Below are 18087 nucleotides of genomic sequence, written 5' to 3'. Positions count from 1 at the left end.
TTGAGAATGAGGGCGCTATTTAACTTGTACGGGTGGTATAAGTTGATTGTCGGTACATGAAAGAGAATAAATGGTTTCGGAGAGTTTGAACATTTTGTCCTGTCCATTTTTGTACTTCTCTTGTGTTTTTATATGATAAACATGAAACTATTATTCGATCATTCCCCCATACCGTACCAAAAATTATTTTTCCTCTGAATTTCTGCATCAGTACTTGTGTTTTCTTTTGTTTAAAGTCGATTAAGATAGGCATCGTGCTATTAAAAAAAAAGGAATAATCTTGTACATAAAATAGTATTACGTTTGTAATTTGCCTTGTTTACATTCAGTCATGCCATGTGTGAAAAGAGGAGCTTGCATTTCCCAAGTATAAAAAACTTGGATTATATTTACTATTTAGTACATCTTTTTGTTGGGGGGGGGGGGGGGGGGGGGGGGGGGGGGGGAGGGGATGTCACTGCTCTACAGACGACACCAATAGAGGGCGCTGTCACGTACATGTGTGCTGCTCATGTGCTGCTGCAGCTGACTGCTGAATATTTGAGAGAAACATCTTTCCTATTTATATGCATTAATTACATGTACATTCGTGGTTCCTTGTGTAATCAAAATCACGATATTGACAGAATTCCAAAATGTCAGACACTTGGAGCGATATTCAGGCAGTCAAACGCCGCCAAGAAAACCTCAGAGAACGTTTGCAACGCAGAAAGAAAGAGCGGCAGAACTTGGGCTTGAGTGGTCCGAGTGACGGCAGTGGCAGTGCGGCGATAACTGGTGAATGAAAGAAGGGGGGGGGGGGGGGGTCAGACAAGTCGACCATTGAGACAACTCGACCGTATGTGCGAAAAATGGAAAGACAAGTCGACCGTCATGACCGTTGAGACAAGTCGACCGTTGAGACAAGTCGACCGTTGAGACAAGTCGACCGTTGAGACAAGTCGACCGTTGAGACAAGTCGCCTCGCATGTTTTTGGGCCTAGTTTTGAGGATAGTACCGGGAATTTTGACGGCGGCTGATCGCCGTTTGGGAGTTGTGATACATGAGGTTTTTTTGTTGCATATAACAGAGCCAATATAGCGCAGCGTGATTGTCCGTGCACATCGTTCGTTTTTGCCGTGCCTGTGCGCGCATCCCCGGTCAACGTGGCCATACCGTACACGGTGACATCATTTTTGCCGGGCCTGTGCGCGCACTTATCCCCGGTCAACGTGGCCGTACCGTGCACGGTGACATCGTTTGTGCCGGGTCTGTGCGCCCACTTGCCGCGCCGGTCGACGTGCCCGCGTGGCGGGCCGGGCCCGGTCCTCGCGGGCGGGGCGCGCCGACGCGTCCGGCCACCGGATCGGAGCGCCCTCTGTGCATCGAGTATGCCCGCGCCGCGCCCGGGACCGGTCTTGCCACAGATTTATGCAACTTTTTCCGCTCCACGTGTATAGATTTCCATTAAGTAGAGCTGTCTCAACGGTCGAGTTGTCCCGAGTCGAGTTGTCTCAACGGTCGACTTGTCTCAACGGTCGAGTTGTCTCAACGGTCGACTTGTCCCGAGTCGAGTTGTCTCAACGGTCGACTTGTCTGACAATCAAGATGGGCACCGGGCCGGGGGTTGGTCATGTTGGTGGGGTGGGGGGGGGGGGGGGGGATATGGGGCGGGACAACGGCATTCTAGTTCGAGTTCTATGTCCAATTTCTCATGTTGGAAATAATGTAGTATCCAGATGCCACTTCAGCGATATTTCCTAGTAACAAAATTGGAAATGTTTTTCAGTCATGTCGGTCCCAGATACCAGATTCAATAAGGTGTTTCACGGTAATATTGTGCCATCTTGTTCACGGGGCAAAAAGAACACTCATTGCTAGATGCAGGCGCATTTTGGAATGACCGCATGATGACTTCGAAACGCCAAAGTTTTCCATTGACGATGCGTACACAGCAACGCATGTAAAATTGCCCCGTCGGCAAGATGGCGCATATTTATTACCATGAAACATCTTATTCATGTCTTTTCAACACCATTTGCAAATTTGGAAAAAAATTGGCAACCTGACGCCACTTTTTTCTTCATTTATCATCTCAATGAAGGTCATTCATTGCAAAAATGATGATAAGACATGAATCTGGGACTGAGAAACATTTCCAATTTTGTTAAAAAATACTTGGAAAATTTTCTTGACTCTCCATAGACTTTGTACACAATCGCGGAAGTGGCGTCGGGTTGCAACATTTTTTCCCCAATTTCTAGTACGAAAAAAGGAGCTCTAGCACAAACTACATTTTATGAGGCATCGCGAATTGACATTCGTACAGAATCTGTCATTCCCCCCAAAAAATATGAGGACAATTTGGTCCAAATAAGAAATTCTGGATTATACAGACACAAGTCTATTTTTACTGTGACATAAAACAGCAGTCATTATTTTGACAGTTGCCACCACGGCCATCTTAATTATTGGGCAGTGCCTATGGAACCGGTACCGGCCTCCAATTTTGTGAGGCTACAGAACCGGCAGTTATTCCGAATACCATCAGATCTTTATAAGGTTTTCGTTAGCTATCGAAGCTCCTTGGTGGTCTAGTGGATAGCGGTGGTATCTTAAGATCACCAGGTCCTGGGTTCGACTCCTCACGGGGACAATTTTTTTCTTCCCCAAAACGTCAAGTCCTGCTTCTCAATGAAATGACAATTTTCCTTTTTTTGGCGATTTGTTGCTTTGGAGGATTTTTTTTCAAGGGAAGTAAAGTCTGAGAACCAATTCCCAACGACTGACGTACACGTGTACGTTGTTGCTGCAGGTTATAAGAAGTGACAAATTATTAAAGACATGAAAATAATTAAAGACATGAAAATATTCCCCCCCCCCAAAAAAAAGAAGTAAAAAATAAACAATTGTATCAGCAGCGTTAATGTTCCTTTGCTGATTTTGAATTTATAATTTTTGTTTCTCATCTCAGATGTTGCTGCAAACCCAGGGACTCCGGGCATTTCCGTCTCTCGAAGCGACACCAACAGTCCGCTCACGGTAGTCCCTGTCGCTGCCGAACATAAATTGGATCCACGAACAGAGAAGAAACTTCTGGAGAGGCTGTGCGATCATTCGCTGTCACTCCCTGTGGACTCGGACAGTTTGCATTCCTCTCTTAGCAAGGTAGTTTATAAATATTTACGCAAAGTAATGACAGTGGACAAAAGGAACCGATTTCATTGAAAATAAGTCCACATTTAACCCTCCTGCAGTCTGAACAGTCACAGACGGCCAAAAATCAATCCTGTTCCCCTGCCATGCCTTTTACACAGGCTAGTCACCAACAGTCAGATTATAGTTCAAGTACGCGCTATGTCTTGTCAAATTCAGTCCACAGACAGAAGCAGGCAAGTGGTAGGCACAGCTGGCTTATCAATCGCCTACAGTCAAAGCATAGTTGTGTCAAGTTACATAAACATTTACAGCCAGTCGATGCTGCTTTATGTAGGCTGGTAGCTCTTGACTGTAAATAAGGAAAAAATAAAAGTCTCCGGTTTCTGGTATGCACGCGCGTCGCTGTAGCCATGCGCGTCGGCAAAATGAAAAAGCTTTTTTTTTAATAAAAGATGATGTCTCAAAACCGCCAAACTCACTGGTTTGACTGGAATCCTGCTGCTGCACAGTTTTAACGTGTTTTTAGATGGGGTTATGATCGAGAATAAGCTTTATGTGGCCTCTCTGCACTCCCATATATTTGCACTAAGTTTAGTCGGGCACCATTTGCAGTCATCAGCCGACATTTGAAGCAAAAAACCTGTAAAAAAAAAAAAAAAAAAGCTGCGTCGCTGTGTCACTTTTTGGGCAAGCTCCATACCAGAAACCGGAGACTTTTTTGGGGCCTAATGTACACTTGTTGCATTTTTCTGTTTCCCAGATATTAGCCCATGAAGTGTCCCAAGCGAGTGTGGAGAGTCTACTCCAGAAGTTCCTGGCCCAGGAACTCATTACGTAAGTTCTAAAATCACAGACAATAAAAACATATTTTACTTTAAAAAGTGACTTATTCTTCTACATGCAAGTCTTCCATGTCAGAAGAAAGTAAGATGTGATTGGATTTAGAAATATCCTAAGGGAAGTCTGTAAACTAAGGTTTTTGATGTATTTGATGATGCTTTTGACTATTAGATTTTGTCCATGATTTCTGACAAAGTGTGAAATATTCAGGAAAACTCATCTTCTGTACTTAAAATGCAAACAAACTTTTGTTTGAATGGGAGGTTTGCGGTAACACCATGTGAATGATATTTCTTAGTGAGTTGTGTGGTTCTGAGAAGAACCAGTTGGTTTAAAGCTATAGTCCATCATTTGTAATTAGTGCATTTTGTTCGTTTGAAGCAACAAAAGTGTTCAAAATCTAATGAAGGATACTGAACAACTAACTTGATGAAGTTTCAGCTAAGCTTCAGCTGTACATTCCAAGAAAAGCAGCATTCTAAGATCTCGATTTCAAATTAAAAGTTACTGAATCATGTTTTGAATTGTTTTGAATTGCAGCTATACGCGGCGTCGCGCACTGATCCGACGAATTATAACAACCGCGCGCGCGTTCCAATACTCGTTCCAATACTTGTGCGCGCTGCGCTGAATAACAAAACGAACTACTAATTTAAATTTTCCTACGGTGCTTCTTAAGAATCACTGTTGGAAATGCCTTCTTTCGTTGATTACTTCAAAATGACAGCTTCCCAGAAAGAATAATTTCACAGGGAGTTTAGTTCCCTTACTATCTTTCAACCAAGTTTGTTTTTAACAGTAAATACGCCAGTTACTTTTCGGATGGCTGCAAATGATGGACTATAGCTTTAACTCGACGTTTTGAACAGTATGCTCTGTTCGTCATTATTGTGTTCGAGTCTCGGCATCTTTTCATGAAAGCCAGGTTCTTGACTAAGTTTGAACGACGGATAGAAGAGTGCTCATATGACCTGACTTGGTTGGTTACAGGCTCCGAGTAATGCAAGGTCGCTTAAGTCTCATTTAAACTGTTTATTTATTTACATTTTCAATCACCAGTGTCAGAGAGGGCAGCACAGCTGATGGCCAACCTTGTTTGGTTGTCGTCTCCGTGGAATATAACAAGGTAAAAGACAATGAAAATCAAAACATTACCAGATAAAATTGCTCAAATGTATTTTCCGCGGAGCATCTCAATGACATTGGGCCCTGGTATGGGCTCCGTGCACAGGTACCCCCTCAACGGTAAGAAAGGGAGAGTTGGGGGGGGGGGGGGACCGCTGGGAGACATTCAAACTCACTGCTGAAGACGCCTGACGCTCACGCGAAGACACTTGTGCATAATCTGAATAAACTTAGTCGTGCGTATTTCGCGCTATACGCGGGCGAACTAGTACGCACATGTGTGTGTCCCATCCACAGGGCTTTCAAAAAAACACCGTCACTTGTTAGTCATGGAGCGGATAAAGCATATAAGATACCGTCAAGTTCAGATACATTTTTGGGTTTTCCAAAATCAACAACACATGCCTCTCAATAGGGTAAGGTGTTTTTAGAAAACCCAACAGTAATAACTTTTGCTGTTTATTTTTCCATGGTGACAGTCAAAGCTATGACTGATCATTCTCATGATAAACAGACAGTATTTCCTAATGTACGACAGAGTAAGTTCAGAAAATCAGTTCGGTTTAAAGTTACAGTCCATCATTTGCAGCTATTCAAAAAATATCTGACGTAATTATTGTTGAAAAACATACTTCGTTGAAAGATAGTAAGGGGACTAAACTCCCTGTGAAAATATTTTTTCTGACAAGCTGTCATTTTGAAGAAATCAACGAAAGAAGGCCTTTCCAACGATGCGTCTTAAGATGCTCGGTTGGAAATTTCCATTAGTAGTTTGTTTTTCTTATTCGGCAAAGTGAGCGCAAGCGTTGGCACGACGCACACGCGCGCGGTTGCTATAATTCGTCAGATCAGTGCACAACATCGCGTAGCTGCAATCGGCTCAGTGAGAATGTGTCTCGGACGCTGAATTCAGGCCCAAATCAAAACATGATTCAGCAACTTTTGATTTGAAATCGAGATCCTAGAATGATGTTTTTCTCGAAATATACAGCTGAAGCTGAGCTGAAACTTTGTCAGGTTAGTTGTTCAGCACCCTTCTTTAGATTTTGAGCACGTTTGTTGCTTCAAACGAACAAAATGCAAAAATTACAAATGATGGACTGTACCTTTAGTAACAAATCATATATGAGGCACACAGTCACTATTCTCAATTCCGAAAATTTGGGACTCTCAATGCTGTGTGTGCAAGTCCCAAAAGTTAAGATGGTGAAAACATGCAATACAAGAACATAGACTGGCACATGAAACAACCAGTCCAACACCCCTTTAGAACTGCACCAATCAACCGTGTCAAAAGAAACATCTGGTACCCAGTCTCTATTTCTACACGTTCTCCATAGTCATGCCACCAGAATACTGAATGGGCAATCTTTTCCAAAAGTTGGACATGTACCAGTCTAGTCTTACGCTTCAAATTGAAACCACTTGGCTTCACTCTCAGATGCAAAATGTTGAAGAAAAGTCTCCTTTAAAAAATGAATTGAGACCTCAAACTTGGTCGGTGAAATACTGAGGACCTTTGTCTTTGCCTCATCAACATTTTGGAGAATTTTGTTGGCTAAAGGGTGAGTAAAGTTGGCCTGATTTTGTTTTGCACATTTCTGCACTCAAATGTCCCAGTCTGTCTGAAACTGAGTCGGAAGTTGTATATTAGGAATTTCTGTGAAGTAGAAATTACACAAAATACAAGTCTTCAAGTTTTGCTTACCCTGCTTTTAAGTATTGTAGTCATTTGTTTTTAGATCTCAGCTATGACAGTTGAGCTGAGTGAGCGGGATAGAGGAGTCAGCCCAGCCTTGCCATCAAGCAGAAAGAGAAAACGAGAGGGGTGAGTTCAGTCAAGTAATTACATTCAGACTAGGTTTTTGCCCTTCACCGACGTCGGTGAAGGGCAAAAACCTAAAAAAACCTAATTTGATTTACATTACCCCGACGCAAAATTCCATCTTACATTCAGACTGTTTTATCAAAACAAAAGCCGTCAAAGTATCCAATTGGTTTTTGAATGTGTAATATAACTTCCTTAGCTCAATGCTGATGTCCGGGGAAAATCTAGGCATAATCTCAGAAATATTGTGTTGAAACAAGTCAAACAACTTTCCAATCCTAAACTAGTCCATTCCAATTACTCCTTTTTGTTGTACTAAAATAGCCTGAAATGGAAACAAAAAAAACCACTCATGTCTATTGAGAAGTCTCAAAAGATTCTTTAAGAAACTATTTGCTGGTCTTTGTTCTCAAGTTCTCCTGGGCCTAAGACGCAAGACGACGCATCCAAAAATAGCAAGACTGCGGCGTCCAAAGAGAAGCAACAACAGGAGGGGGAGGAGCAACTGGACGTGCAGAAGGAGGACAACTTGGAGAGTTTGCTGTCAGCGACATCCTTCAAGGAACAAGAGGTAGGATAAGAATATTGGACTGTTCTCTGTGTAGTGTGAAGTTTTGACTCTGAAAAGCAGATTCATTGGTTGTGTCACGCATGCCTTAGTGGATATAATTAAGAAAGTGACAGCTCACGTGAAAAAGGTTGCAGTCCATATAAGGTAACAGAAACCAGATTTCACAGGAGTCCAATTTTAATATGACACCGGAGTTGGTCATAAGCTTGAGTTAACTGAATAGTGGTGGTAAATGTATTATTGGGTATACAAATTTCAATGTAATCAGACTTAGTGCTTCCTGCTTCTTTTCTTCTTTTTTTTCAGAATAAAGAGATGGGACAGGAGTTGTTTGAATTGTTGAGCATTCCGACAGCCAAGGAGCAGTCATTGGTTGAAAAGTTCAAATCCCAAGGAGGTAACGACCAATCACATTGTAGTTTGTTCTTTGACATTTACGTATTGTAGTGGATGGAAGGTACTACTCTACGAATCACAAAACTGTTTTTTTTATCGCTGTTGCTGGACCCGAAGAGACAGCCTACCGTCTTTTGCCCAACTGAGCCATTGACTGTCTGTTTAACCCTCCTAGTCTTCTGCGCCTCACAACTCTTATAATTTGGCAAAACCACTTTCTGTCCATAGAGTTAGCACCCACACTTCAAATTCTTTTGAGGTAATCTTCTGTTGAGTATGGATAACACTTCAAATCCCTGCACAATTCTTTTGTGTGGTTGATCAGGCCAAGCAGGCAGATTCAGTCACGCTTCACTGCTCTCCACAGTGCTGTTTTTTTTGCAGTGACTCTCTGTGTGACAGAGTTACTAAAGGCCTTTTCACACTAGAACACCCATCCCCGGGGCGAACTCGTCCCGGAGTCGCCCCAGGGCCGCCCCGGGGCGCCACAGGGTGACCCTCAAGTTTAACCCCGCACCGTTTCATACCCGTTTCGTGCAAACAGTGTTTATCTCGCCCCAGGGCGAGTTTGCCCCCGGGGATTTGCACAACTGTTTCTCACTCGAGTTTTCAAACTCGGGACGGCCTGTAAGGCAACGTACATATGAAAAATGCTGAACTCTTCATTGCCAAATTCGCGACAAAACTTGCCTCATTAAATCCTTGATTGTACATGCACATTGAGTCATAAGCAATGAGCAATCTCGGGGTGGCGTGGGGTTGAGAATTTCAAGTTTGAATCGTGGCTTGTTTTCCCCCCTGCGTCGCCCCGGGGCCACCCCCGAGATGTTGTCTAGTGTGATCAGGCCTTTTAACACTTCGTATCCCTTCACCTGAAAATGACCTGCAGTGTTTTCAAGGATTTTACGTATTGCTCTGAATATTGACTTGCCACTAGGAGGTTAATGATCCACTGAGTAAAAATAGTGTCCTAAACTGAAACGCCTAGGTCAAACTCAACAAGGCAAGCCTAGTTGTGTTAATTCAGACCCAGTGAATGCACAAAGGTTTGCTCATTCTTATCCCCAGAGAACAATCGCATGACCGTCTAAGACGACTGCTATACATAAGGTCCGGTGGCCCCTGAACTTTACATTTATTTTGATCCAAAATTTGTTTATTATTATTCTTTCTCCTCATCTTCAAGGCACTGTTCAAGAATTCTGTGCTCACGGAACCAGAGCTGACTGTATGAAAGAGATGGGTGCCAATCACAAATGCAATAAGGTAACATTTACGACGTTTCATATATTTATTTTCTGACAAGAGTAAAAAAAAAACCCAAAACCCCCCTGAACCTCCAAATTTTTGCATTTATGGAAAGAACTTTTCAAGGTTCTTAAATTGGTTGTCTGGGTGCTCAGGAAAATAAAACTTGATGTGATTTTAGAATTTCCCCACTTTGTAGTCCAGGGGCAACCTGTGCAAAATTAAGTTGGTGGTTTTATTAAATAATTTCTTGTTCCGCAACATCTTTGTGTTTGCTTACCAAAACGTCAACATGTTTCTGACCACATCATGCAGGGTTCGACCGTAACCTTTTTTTTCACTAGCCAGCCGGGCTACTGAAACAGACTCTTAACTAGCCCGCGGGTATTTTCACTAGCCGCATGTTTTCTTTTTATAGAGTGTCTCATAAACAACAATGTGCATATCTAAAACGTGTATCCTGAGGCAATCTTGTCAGTGTTCTTAATAAACAGATCTAATAATTTAACCCTAAACAGTTAATAAAATTAGACACAAATTGATACAGGTTGGCTTTCTGAACTTAATGATTTATTTCTTACTGTCCTTTCATCTTTGCCATAGCCTAATAATTTTAACTTAAAGAATAGTTTGACTAGTCTACCACTGTTTTGACTAGCATTTGGCTAGCGGGCTACCCCTTAAGTCAAACCCTGCTTCATGTCATATTTGACATGGACCAATTTTCATGTGGGATTCATTATTACCGATACAAACATTCAGATTTAATGATTAAAGATTAAAACAAATTGTTAATCTTTTCTTCTTCAGCTTCACTTCAGACGACTCATAAACAAACACACCGATGGTAAGTTTTTAGAAGAAACAAGAAATCCTGTTTGCCCCCCCCCCAAAAAAGTTAAATGAACTGCTGAATCCAAATTACTGCACTTATAGGAAACTTTCAACTTCAAACTTCACAAAATACAAACATAAATACAGTTCTCGTCTGACCAGTATACCTTGGCCATTCTAAAAATGTAATTCCCATTCCTTTCATGTTTAATATTACGTGCCAAATTTATATATGTTGATATTGTTTTGTTCTTTCCAGAATCGCTTGGTGACTGTTCGTTTCTAAACACCTGTTTTCACATGGACACCTGCAAGGTAAGTTATACTTAGAAATTTGATCTAAACATCAATAATATTTCTTTTTTAGCATAGCTGACAGAAATCTTAAAGGAGTTGGAAATGTTCAGTTACTTGCCAATCACAGAATACTGCCATAGTTTGGTAATGTCAGGCCAGTCAGGGGACAGTTAAACAACATAATGCACATCAATTATTCTTGGTGTGATTATGTTGTTAAATTGTCCAGGTTGTTCCACCTACAAGCCTTGGCTTATGTAGCCTTGTATTCTCCTTTCTTTTCATTTTCCTTATTTATTAACCTTAATTTAATACATTTGTTCTGAACTATTATTTAGTTACTTGTGTTAATTACCCAGACTCTTTCCTATTACTTTAATATTACTGTATTGTAATTAATATTATCCAACTTTGTGTTGGGTTTATTGGAGAGTGCAAAATAAATGTTTATTGAATTGAAGTGAACTAGCATGGTATTTTAATTTTAAAATGGCAGTAAAAAAATGAAAGAAATAACCTTTAGTTTTCAAGAAAATCAATCGGCAAGGGAGGGAACAATTGAACAAAAAGATGTGTTGGTTCCTCGAAAATACGTAAATTGTTAAGGCTCCACATAATTATGCGCTGTCTTTCATTACCTTAATCCTGCTGCTATCTGAACAGTCACAGACAGTCAAACAATCAATCCTCTTCCCTGCCATGCCTTTTACACAGACTAGTCACCAACAGTCAGATCATATTTCAAGCAAACACTGTGACTAGTCAAATTCAGTCAACAGACAAAAACATGCAAGTGGTTGGCGCAACTGGCTTAACAATCACCTACAGTCAAAGCATAGCTGTATCAAGCTACATAAACAGTCACAGCCAGTCAATCCTGCTTTATGTAAATGTAAAGTCAATCCTGCGTTATGTTGAAAGCAGTAACTTGATTGATTTTGACTGAAAGGACAACTTGGCACAGAATGTATGTTTGCATAGGAGGGATAAGATAGTTTTCTGTGTACTGAGACAGTCACATTGGAGTCGTGTTTCTATTTACTTGTTTAAAAGTTGAACTCATTTTCTTTCGCCCTCATTGCATGGCAGTATGTACATTATGAGATTGAGTACCCATCCAAGCCAGACAATAACCAGCAAATTCTGGGCGCACCGAGGGGTGTCCGTAGCAACAGCAACGTGACCATGATTCCTGCTCAGGTAAGATGGAAAGGAGGATGGGGCTCAGTATGAGTCTAGGGAGGGTGGTGTGAGGGCTGGGGATGGGGGAATAAGAGTTTGGAGAAAAGTGTTGGTTGGAGTTACTTACCACTGAAACACTCAGCAGTCAATCTCTGCAAGGCAATTCTATTACATTTCATTATTTTCAAACTGGAATTCGAGAGTTGTGCCAAACCAAATAGTTTAAGAAGCCACTAGATTTTGACCCCAATAGAGTTTGGTTTCAGACATGTCAACTCAGTGTAATAAATAAAGTTTGGAGTTATTCCAAAACAAACTGTAACAATCGATCTTTTTAAAGAGGTTGTGGAATGCTCGAAGACATTTCCGTCATTTTTTTGGTATATGTAGCCTAAGGTGTGATGAAATAAAAACGACTATTGTTTCTGTCATGAAATGAGTACAAAGGTTACTTTTGAGAGCTTTTTTTCAGGTCCTGTTTCGACCCGAACGTGCAATTTGTGTAAAAGTCGTCGTTGCGGGCAGCAAACAAACACAGTAAATCGTGACGTAATAAACAGGACTCGTTTATGCTACTCTGCATCGGGAGTCCTGTTTATTACGTCACGATTTACTGTGTTTTGTTTGCTGCCCGCAACGACGACTTTTACACAAATTGCACGTTCGGGTCGAAACAGGCATGACAGGACTTGAAAAACAGCTCTCAAAAGTACCTTTTGTACTCATTTTATGACCGAAACAATTGTCGTTTTTATTTCATCACACCTTAGGCTACATATACCCAAAAAATGACGGAAATGTCTTCGAGCATTCCACAACCTCTTTAAAAGTCGCTAGGAACTGTTTCTAACATTGAACTTTTCATTGACTTAATTCAAATCCTCAAAATATCTGGTTCAGATAAGATTTGAAGGTTTGCATGCCGAAGGTAGCAATAACATACAGGTTTACGGTAGCACCAAGTGACAAATCTCTTTTTGTGAAAAAAAAATTGAACTGTCAATTTTGAATTCTGTGACTTCCTTTGTGAATCTGATTGGTTAATGTAAATATCGTACACCTCTTTACGATGGCCCGATGATCCAGTGAACCGGTAAAATCGAGGAGTTCGCCGGGCTTTACATTGGACATTTTGATATTACATTGGACACTGTTATTATTCACCATTGTAGTGGATCCAGTGCGACCTGCGAAGTCTGGACAAGAGCATTCTGGGAAAGTTTGCCGTCATCATGGCTGACCCACCCTGGGATATCCACATGGAGCTTCCCTACGGCACCATGCAGGACGATGAAATGAGACATCTTAACGTTCCCATGCTGCAAGACGAGGGCTATATATTCCTCTGGGTCACTGGGAGGTGGGTGATATGTCGCCCTCTAGTGACATTTCAAATGAAGATTCCATGTATTGGAGGCAAAAGTGTGCCACAAAATTACCTTACAAAAAAAAAAAAAAAATCAGAATGTTTGAGAATGTACGGAAATTCAGAGTTGATCAGGTATTTTCAGTTCAATTATTATTATTTAATTTTAGTTTTTTTATTGCAGTTCTCCATTTCCTGGAATAAGATTATTAAATTATTATTATTTAAAAAAAAAAAAAAAATAAAGGTTTAGTATGAGGGATGCAAGTAACTACAATGAAATATGTAAGCTGCATTGATTCAGTGTTGGAGATAAAAACAAACAAAATTAGACGGCAAATTTTGGCAATATTTTCAGTTAATTTTAATTTGTCAAGCTTTCATGACACCCTGTTTGGCAATTTGACCCCCTCCCCAACCTACCCTCTGAGGATGAGTGATTTTTATTCCATGATTTCTTGTTTCCGTCAGAGCTATGGAGTTGGGGCGTGAGTGTTTGAGACTTTGGGGTTATGAGAGGACTGAGGAACTCATCTGGGTCAAAACTAACCAGCTACAGCGACTGATCCGGACTGGACGCACAGGGCATTGGCTGAACCATGGAAAGGAACACTGCCTGGTGAGTGACGAATGCGTTAAAGTGTAGATGTTTGGGGATGGGGGGGGGGGGGTGGGGGGGGGTGGGGAGACCTTATATGGCTGTAACTGAAATGGTGGTTTTGTCGATTTGGCTTTATTTCTGACAGTCTTAACAAAATTTGTTCAGTTTTTCTGCATTTGGCTTTTAGGCAAACGTTATATCCTTCCAATAAAATTCAAAGGTGTTTGAAAAGTTTTTCTACTTTTTGTTTGGCTTACTGTGCATAGTCTGTTAATCAATCACACCTTAAAAATATTTTCAATCAATTCTCACCTACAATAAACTCGTGTACTGTCAGTGTGGTTAGTACTCTTTATATAACCGATATACAGATCCTTGTCATTTGATTGGTGAAACTCGCATCACGTGACATTCGTTATTGCCCGCATTCACGCAGGGGCTCAAAAAGTCCCATTCGCCCATGGGGAATGGGAAATACTATTGAACAGTTAGGATCGATGCTTGTTCCATGACGCGGTTTTTGTGTTCAAATGCATGCTGGTGTGCGCGTTCAGCGTTGCGCGTATTGTTCCAAAGAGCCAGCGCTACAGAGTTGGGTTCAAACATTTTCGCGAAGGGGTAGTTTGGAAGAGAGAAACACATTTTCCACCAATTTTGTATTGAAATAAAAGATCAAGTATATCAAATGACAAGGATTTTTATGTCAGTTATAAAAAACAAAAATTGAGTGGCTTTAAATTGTGAAATGGAAGGAATACTATTGCTCGGTAAAATCTGGACTTTTCCAGTTCACTCGGCTTCGCCTCGTGAATTGGAAAAGTCCAGATTGACCTTGCGATAATATTCGTCCCATTTCACTCTGAGCCACTCAATATTTGTATAACATTATATGAAAACCAGACTGACGAGAACAAACCATGATCATAATTAATGAAACACCTCCGTCTGTATTGAGCTTCTGAGTTTCCACTTATTCACCTGGTAGTCTTCAAGGATTTTGAAGGATTGAAGTGGGTAGAGCCCAGCCACTGTTATTGATACAAAGTTTAATACCGCTCAAAAGTTCAAAGGACATAGAATGTGCTAATGGTTTCTCGCACAGGTAGTTTGGAAGTTTCAGGAAGGTCCTTCGAAAAAAGTCTGAAGAATTAGAATATTGCCATATTTAAAGGTAATATACAACATTTGCAAACATAAAAAAACCCACCTACTAAATTGATTGAAATACTTTTCTTGACTGTAAGTGAGTAATAGTCTCAAGCATCCTGTGAAATCATGGCACCTGATGTGCTGTCATTTTTAAGAAAAGTGGAATTTTTGTATCAATTTCCAATGATGGTCGGCCGACCATCGTTGGACAAAAATATAAGACTTTTAAAAAATATTGCCCCCAATTTACCAAATTTAGTCCACAGTTTCGTATCAAGTAGGGTCAGGGAACCAGACTATAAGAACAGCATTTTTTTTTCTTGGTTTTTCCAGCATCTAAGAACACAAACCTTTCAACAGGTCAGTGTAACAATATTTCCTGTAAGTTAAGATGTTTGTTGTTTGTTTAGGTTGGAAGAAAGGGCGATCCTAAGGGGTTTAACAAGGGTCTAGACTGTGATGTCATCGTCGCTGAAGTCCGAGAAACCAGTCACAAACCAGACGAGATCTACGGACTGATTGAGAGGCTGTCACCGGGTACGCGGAAAATTGAGCTGTTTGGACGAGCCCACAACGTCCAACCAAACTGGTAAGAAATTTACGAATTACTCTATAGACATATCAGGTGATTGTACTGAAATACCTGAGGGTGCCTGACAATTTCGGTCACTTTGGTGTACCCAGCTGATCGAGTCCATATAAAATCCCCACAAAATGAGGGCTTTTCGTCCTAATTTCGTGAATTTTTGATTTATTCCACATAAACCAAAAGTGCAACAGCAAGTAAGAAGGGACATTCAGGAAGACGCTGTGCTTGTGACAAATGGGAAGTGAGGCCTAGTGGTTAGGGTTCGTGACTCGTGATCAGAGGGTCAGGGGTTTTAATCCCGCTTCTGGTCATATGTTGTGTCCTCGGGCCAGCCACTTCACCCCATTTGCCTCTCTCCACCCAGGAGTATAAATGGGTACCGGCATTAGCTGGGGAGTAACCTGTGATGGACTAGCATCCCATCCAGGGGGAGTAGAAATATTCTCAGTCGTTTCATGCTACAGAAACCGGAGATAAACGCCGGCCTGATGGGCCACATTGGCTCGTGACAGACTTTACTTTTTCACTTTTTTACATTGTGACAAATGCTTCAGGCAATAACAGTAAAAGATCATAATTTAGGAGAAATCTAAGTGCAAAATCCACACGTCAATGTTTGCAGATACACCACAGTCATTGCTCATTGGCCAGATACAGTAATCGCTCATCTGTAAGGACGCAAATTTTAATGTAAATGAATTTTTCTTTGTTTTTCTGGAAAGCCTAATTCTTTTTTTAAAATTACATTTTTGGTTTCATTTCTAGGATGACCTTGGGTAACCAGTTGGATGGTGTGCATCTAGTTGAGCCCGATCTGATCGAACGGTTCAAGGAGGTCTATCCAGACTGGAACGCCATGAAACCGCCACAGAAGAAAGCGACAACTGGAACCTAACTCAACCCACAATGGACCTTGTGCTTAGAAGCCATCTTAGGATGCAATGCCTTTGTATTGCCGGGATATGCATGAGTGACCCTTTTGTGCATTCATTGTTACTGAATTGAAATAACAAAAGATGTTCTTTAACTGCCAGGGGGAGGAGGGGGAAGGTGTCACATACCCCCACCCCCAGTTAGCCACACCCCCACCCTCAGTTAGCCACACCCCCACCCCCAGTTAGCCACACCCCCACCCCCAGTTAGCCACACCCCCACCCCCAGTTAGCCACACCCCCACCCCCAGTTAGCCACACCCCCACCCCAGTTAGCCACACCCCCACCCCCAGTTAGCCACACCCCCACCCCCAGTTAGCCACACCCCCACCCCCAGTTAGCCACACCCCCACCCCCAGTTAGCCACACCCCCACCCCCAGTTAGCCACACCCCCACCCCCAGTTAGCCACACCCCCACCCCCAGTTAGCCACACCCCCACCCCCAGTTAGCCACACCCCCACCCTCAGTTAGCCACACCCCCACCCCCAGTTAGCCACACCCCCACCCTCAGTTAGCCACACCCCCACCCTCAGTTAGCCACACCCCCACCCCCAGTTAGCCACACCAATGGCTGCTGTAAGCAATGAGAATCCATTATGGCCGAGTTAGTCTGTTGTAGCCACAGCTTCCATTGTGCCATTTGCACACTCTGATCAATTGCAGTATTTGTACATACCAATCCCCATTCAAACATTATCTTCAGAATCAGGTGTTTTTGTGTTAAGGTACTTAGGAACATTTGTAATTACCATAGAGGTATATTAAATTACTAGAGCACCAACTCCTCATTCTTACGTGCAGAGACACTTTGAAGCCGTCCTGGGCTCAGACATTTTGAATTCATGTGCGTGTTTGTAGAACATAATGAAATTGGATGGATTGAATTTTGAAAGTGTACTCTACATGCAACGCGCAAGTAGAACATACGCAAACAACTTAAGCGCGTCATTGACGGTTAAAAAAACATGACGGCAAAAAGCATCTGCAGCAAGTACGCACACGCATTGCAGATGCTTGCGTAGAGTGTATCGGCTGCGATAACGCACCGGTATGGAATACAAACGCAGATATGCAAATAGCCGTACAAAAGCCGTACAAAATTTCTAGTTCTCCAAAGGTTTGTGCACAAACATGGATGCGCCCAGCAGGCATCACTTTGTACATCGAGTTAGCGCTCTAGTAATTTAATATAGCTCTGTGGTAATTACCCCGAAATGTACATACTGATTAACAAGAAAATCCTAGCTCAAAGTGGAGATAGGACCAGTACAAAATACCCTGTGAAATTATTCCGCCTCAAATGGTATCATTCGGAAGAAAACAATTATTGAAGGTGGTTTAGAAAGTGTGCCCTCTGGCACAGTTTTATAAGCATGTTAGCAACGGAATCCAGTTACGAGACCCGAAAAATTGTGTATATGTTTTCCCTGTTTTCTCATTATGGATAGTATCAACTGATCTGAAACTTCAACAAGTTAGATATTATGCACCCTTCTTAAAGGGAATATACATCATTTGCTTTTGCTGTAATTTTCAGAAATGGATGGAATTGGGCGGTTGGAAATATATAGCAAATATAGTTACACTGACTTTTTGAGGTTTTGGGTTCGAAAATGCTATAAAAACCAAGAAAAACAATCATTTTCCTGTAGTCTGGCTCCCTGACTCCATATAAGAAGAAACAGAGCAGTTTACATACATTGGGGAATTGTAAGGTCAGGGAACCAGTCTAGCTGGCTTGTACCCGTTCATAGGTGTGTAATCGATTGCAAACAAGTGCGATGGTCAACTGGGGCCAGTATTGAAAAAAAAGCCAGTTTTTTCCAACGCTGATCGGCCGACCAGTGTTGGAAATTGATACATATAAGAAGAAACAGAGCAGTTTACATACATAGGGGAATTGTAAGGTCAGGGAACCAGTCTAGCTGGCTTGTACCCATTCATAGGTGTGTAATCGATTGCAAACAAGTGCGATGGTCAACTGGGG

The 18087-nt window shown here is 41.7% G+C and overlaps 1 protein-coding gene across 1 annotated transcript; it reads left to right on the top strand.

The window, feature by feature from the left end:
• Window positions 1-520: 520 nt before the first annotated feature.
• On the top strand, window positions 521-16282 carry LOC119738322 (N6-adenosine-methyltransferase subunit METTL3-like). The gene is made up of 15 exons (XM_038213169.1): window positions 521-777; window positions 2955-3148; window positions 3900-3973; window positions 5039-5105; window positions 6847-6932; window positions 7347-7503; window positions 7810-7900; window positions 9086-9165; window positions 9958-9994; window positions 10241-10296; window positions 11368-11478; window positions 12633-12820; window positions 13298-13445; window positions 14987-15165; window positions 15931-16282. The coding sequence occupies exons 1-15, from the start codon at window positions 636-638 to the stop codon at window positions 16058-16060; spliced, it is 1740 nt and encodes a 579-aa protein (XP_038069097.1). The 5' UTR covers window positions 521-635; the 3' UTR covers window positions 16061-16282.
• Window positions 16283-18087: the final 1805 nt, after the last annotated feature.

This window comes from Patiria miniata, unplaced genomic scaffold (genome assembly GCF_015706575.1).
Source record: "Patiria miniata isolate m_02_andy unplaced genomic scaffold, ASM1570657v1 HiC_scaffold_3, whole genome shotgun sequence".
NCBI classification, from domain to species: domain Eukaryota; kingdom Metazoa; phylum Echinodermata; class Asteroidea; order Valvatida; family Asterinidae; genus Patiria; species Patiria miniata.
The sequence above is the reverse complement of the archived record's forward strand: the minus strand, read 5'-3'. Positions and strand labels throughout refer to the sequence as shown.

Coding starts and splice junctions, on each gene's coding strand:
- LOC119738322 (XM_038213169.1), top strand. CDS start 636: ATGTCAGACACTTGGAGCGATATTCAGGCAGTCAAACGCCGCCAAGAA. Junction 3,149..3,899: donor TGCATTCCTCTCTTAGCAAG/GTAGTTTATAAA, acceptor TCTGTTTCCCAG/ATATTAGCCCATGAAGTGTC. Junction 10,297..11,367: donor TTCACATGGACACCTGCAAG/GTAAGTTATACT, acceptor ATTGCATGGCAG/TATGTACATTATGAGATTGA.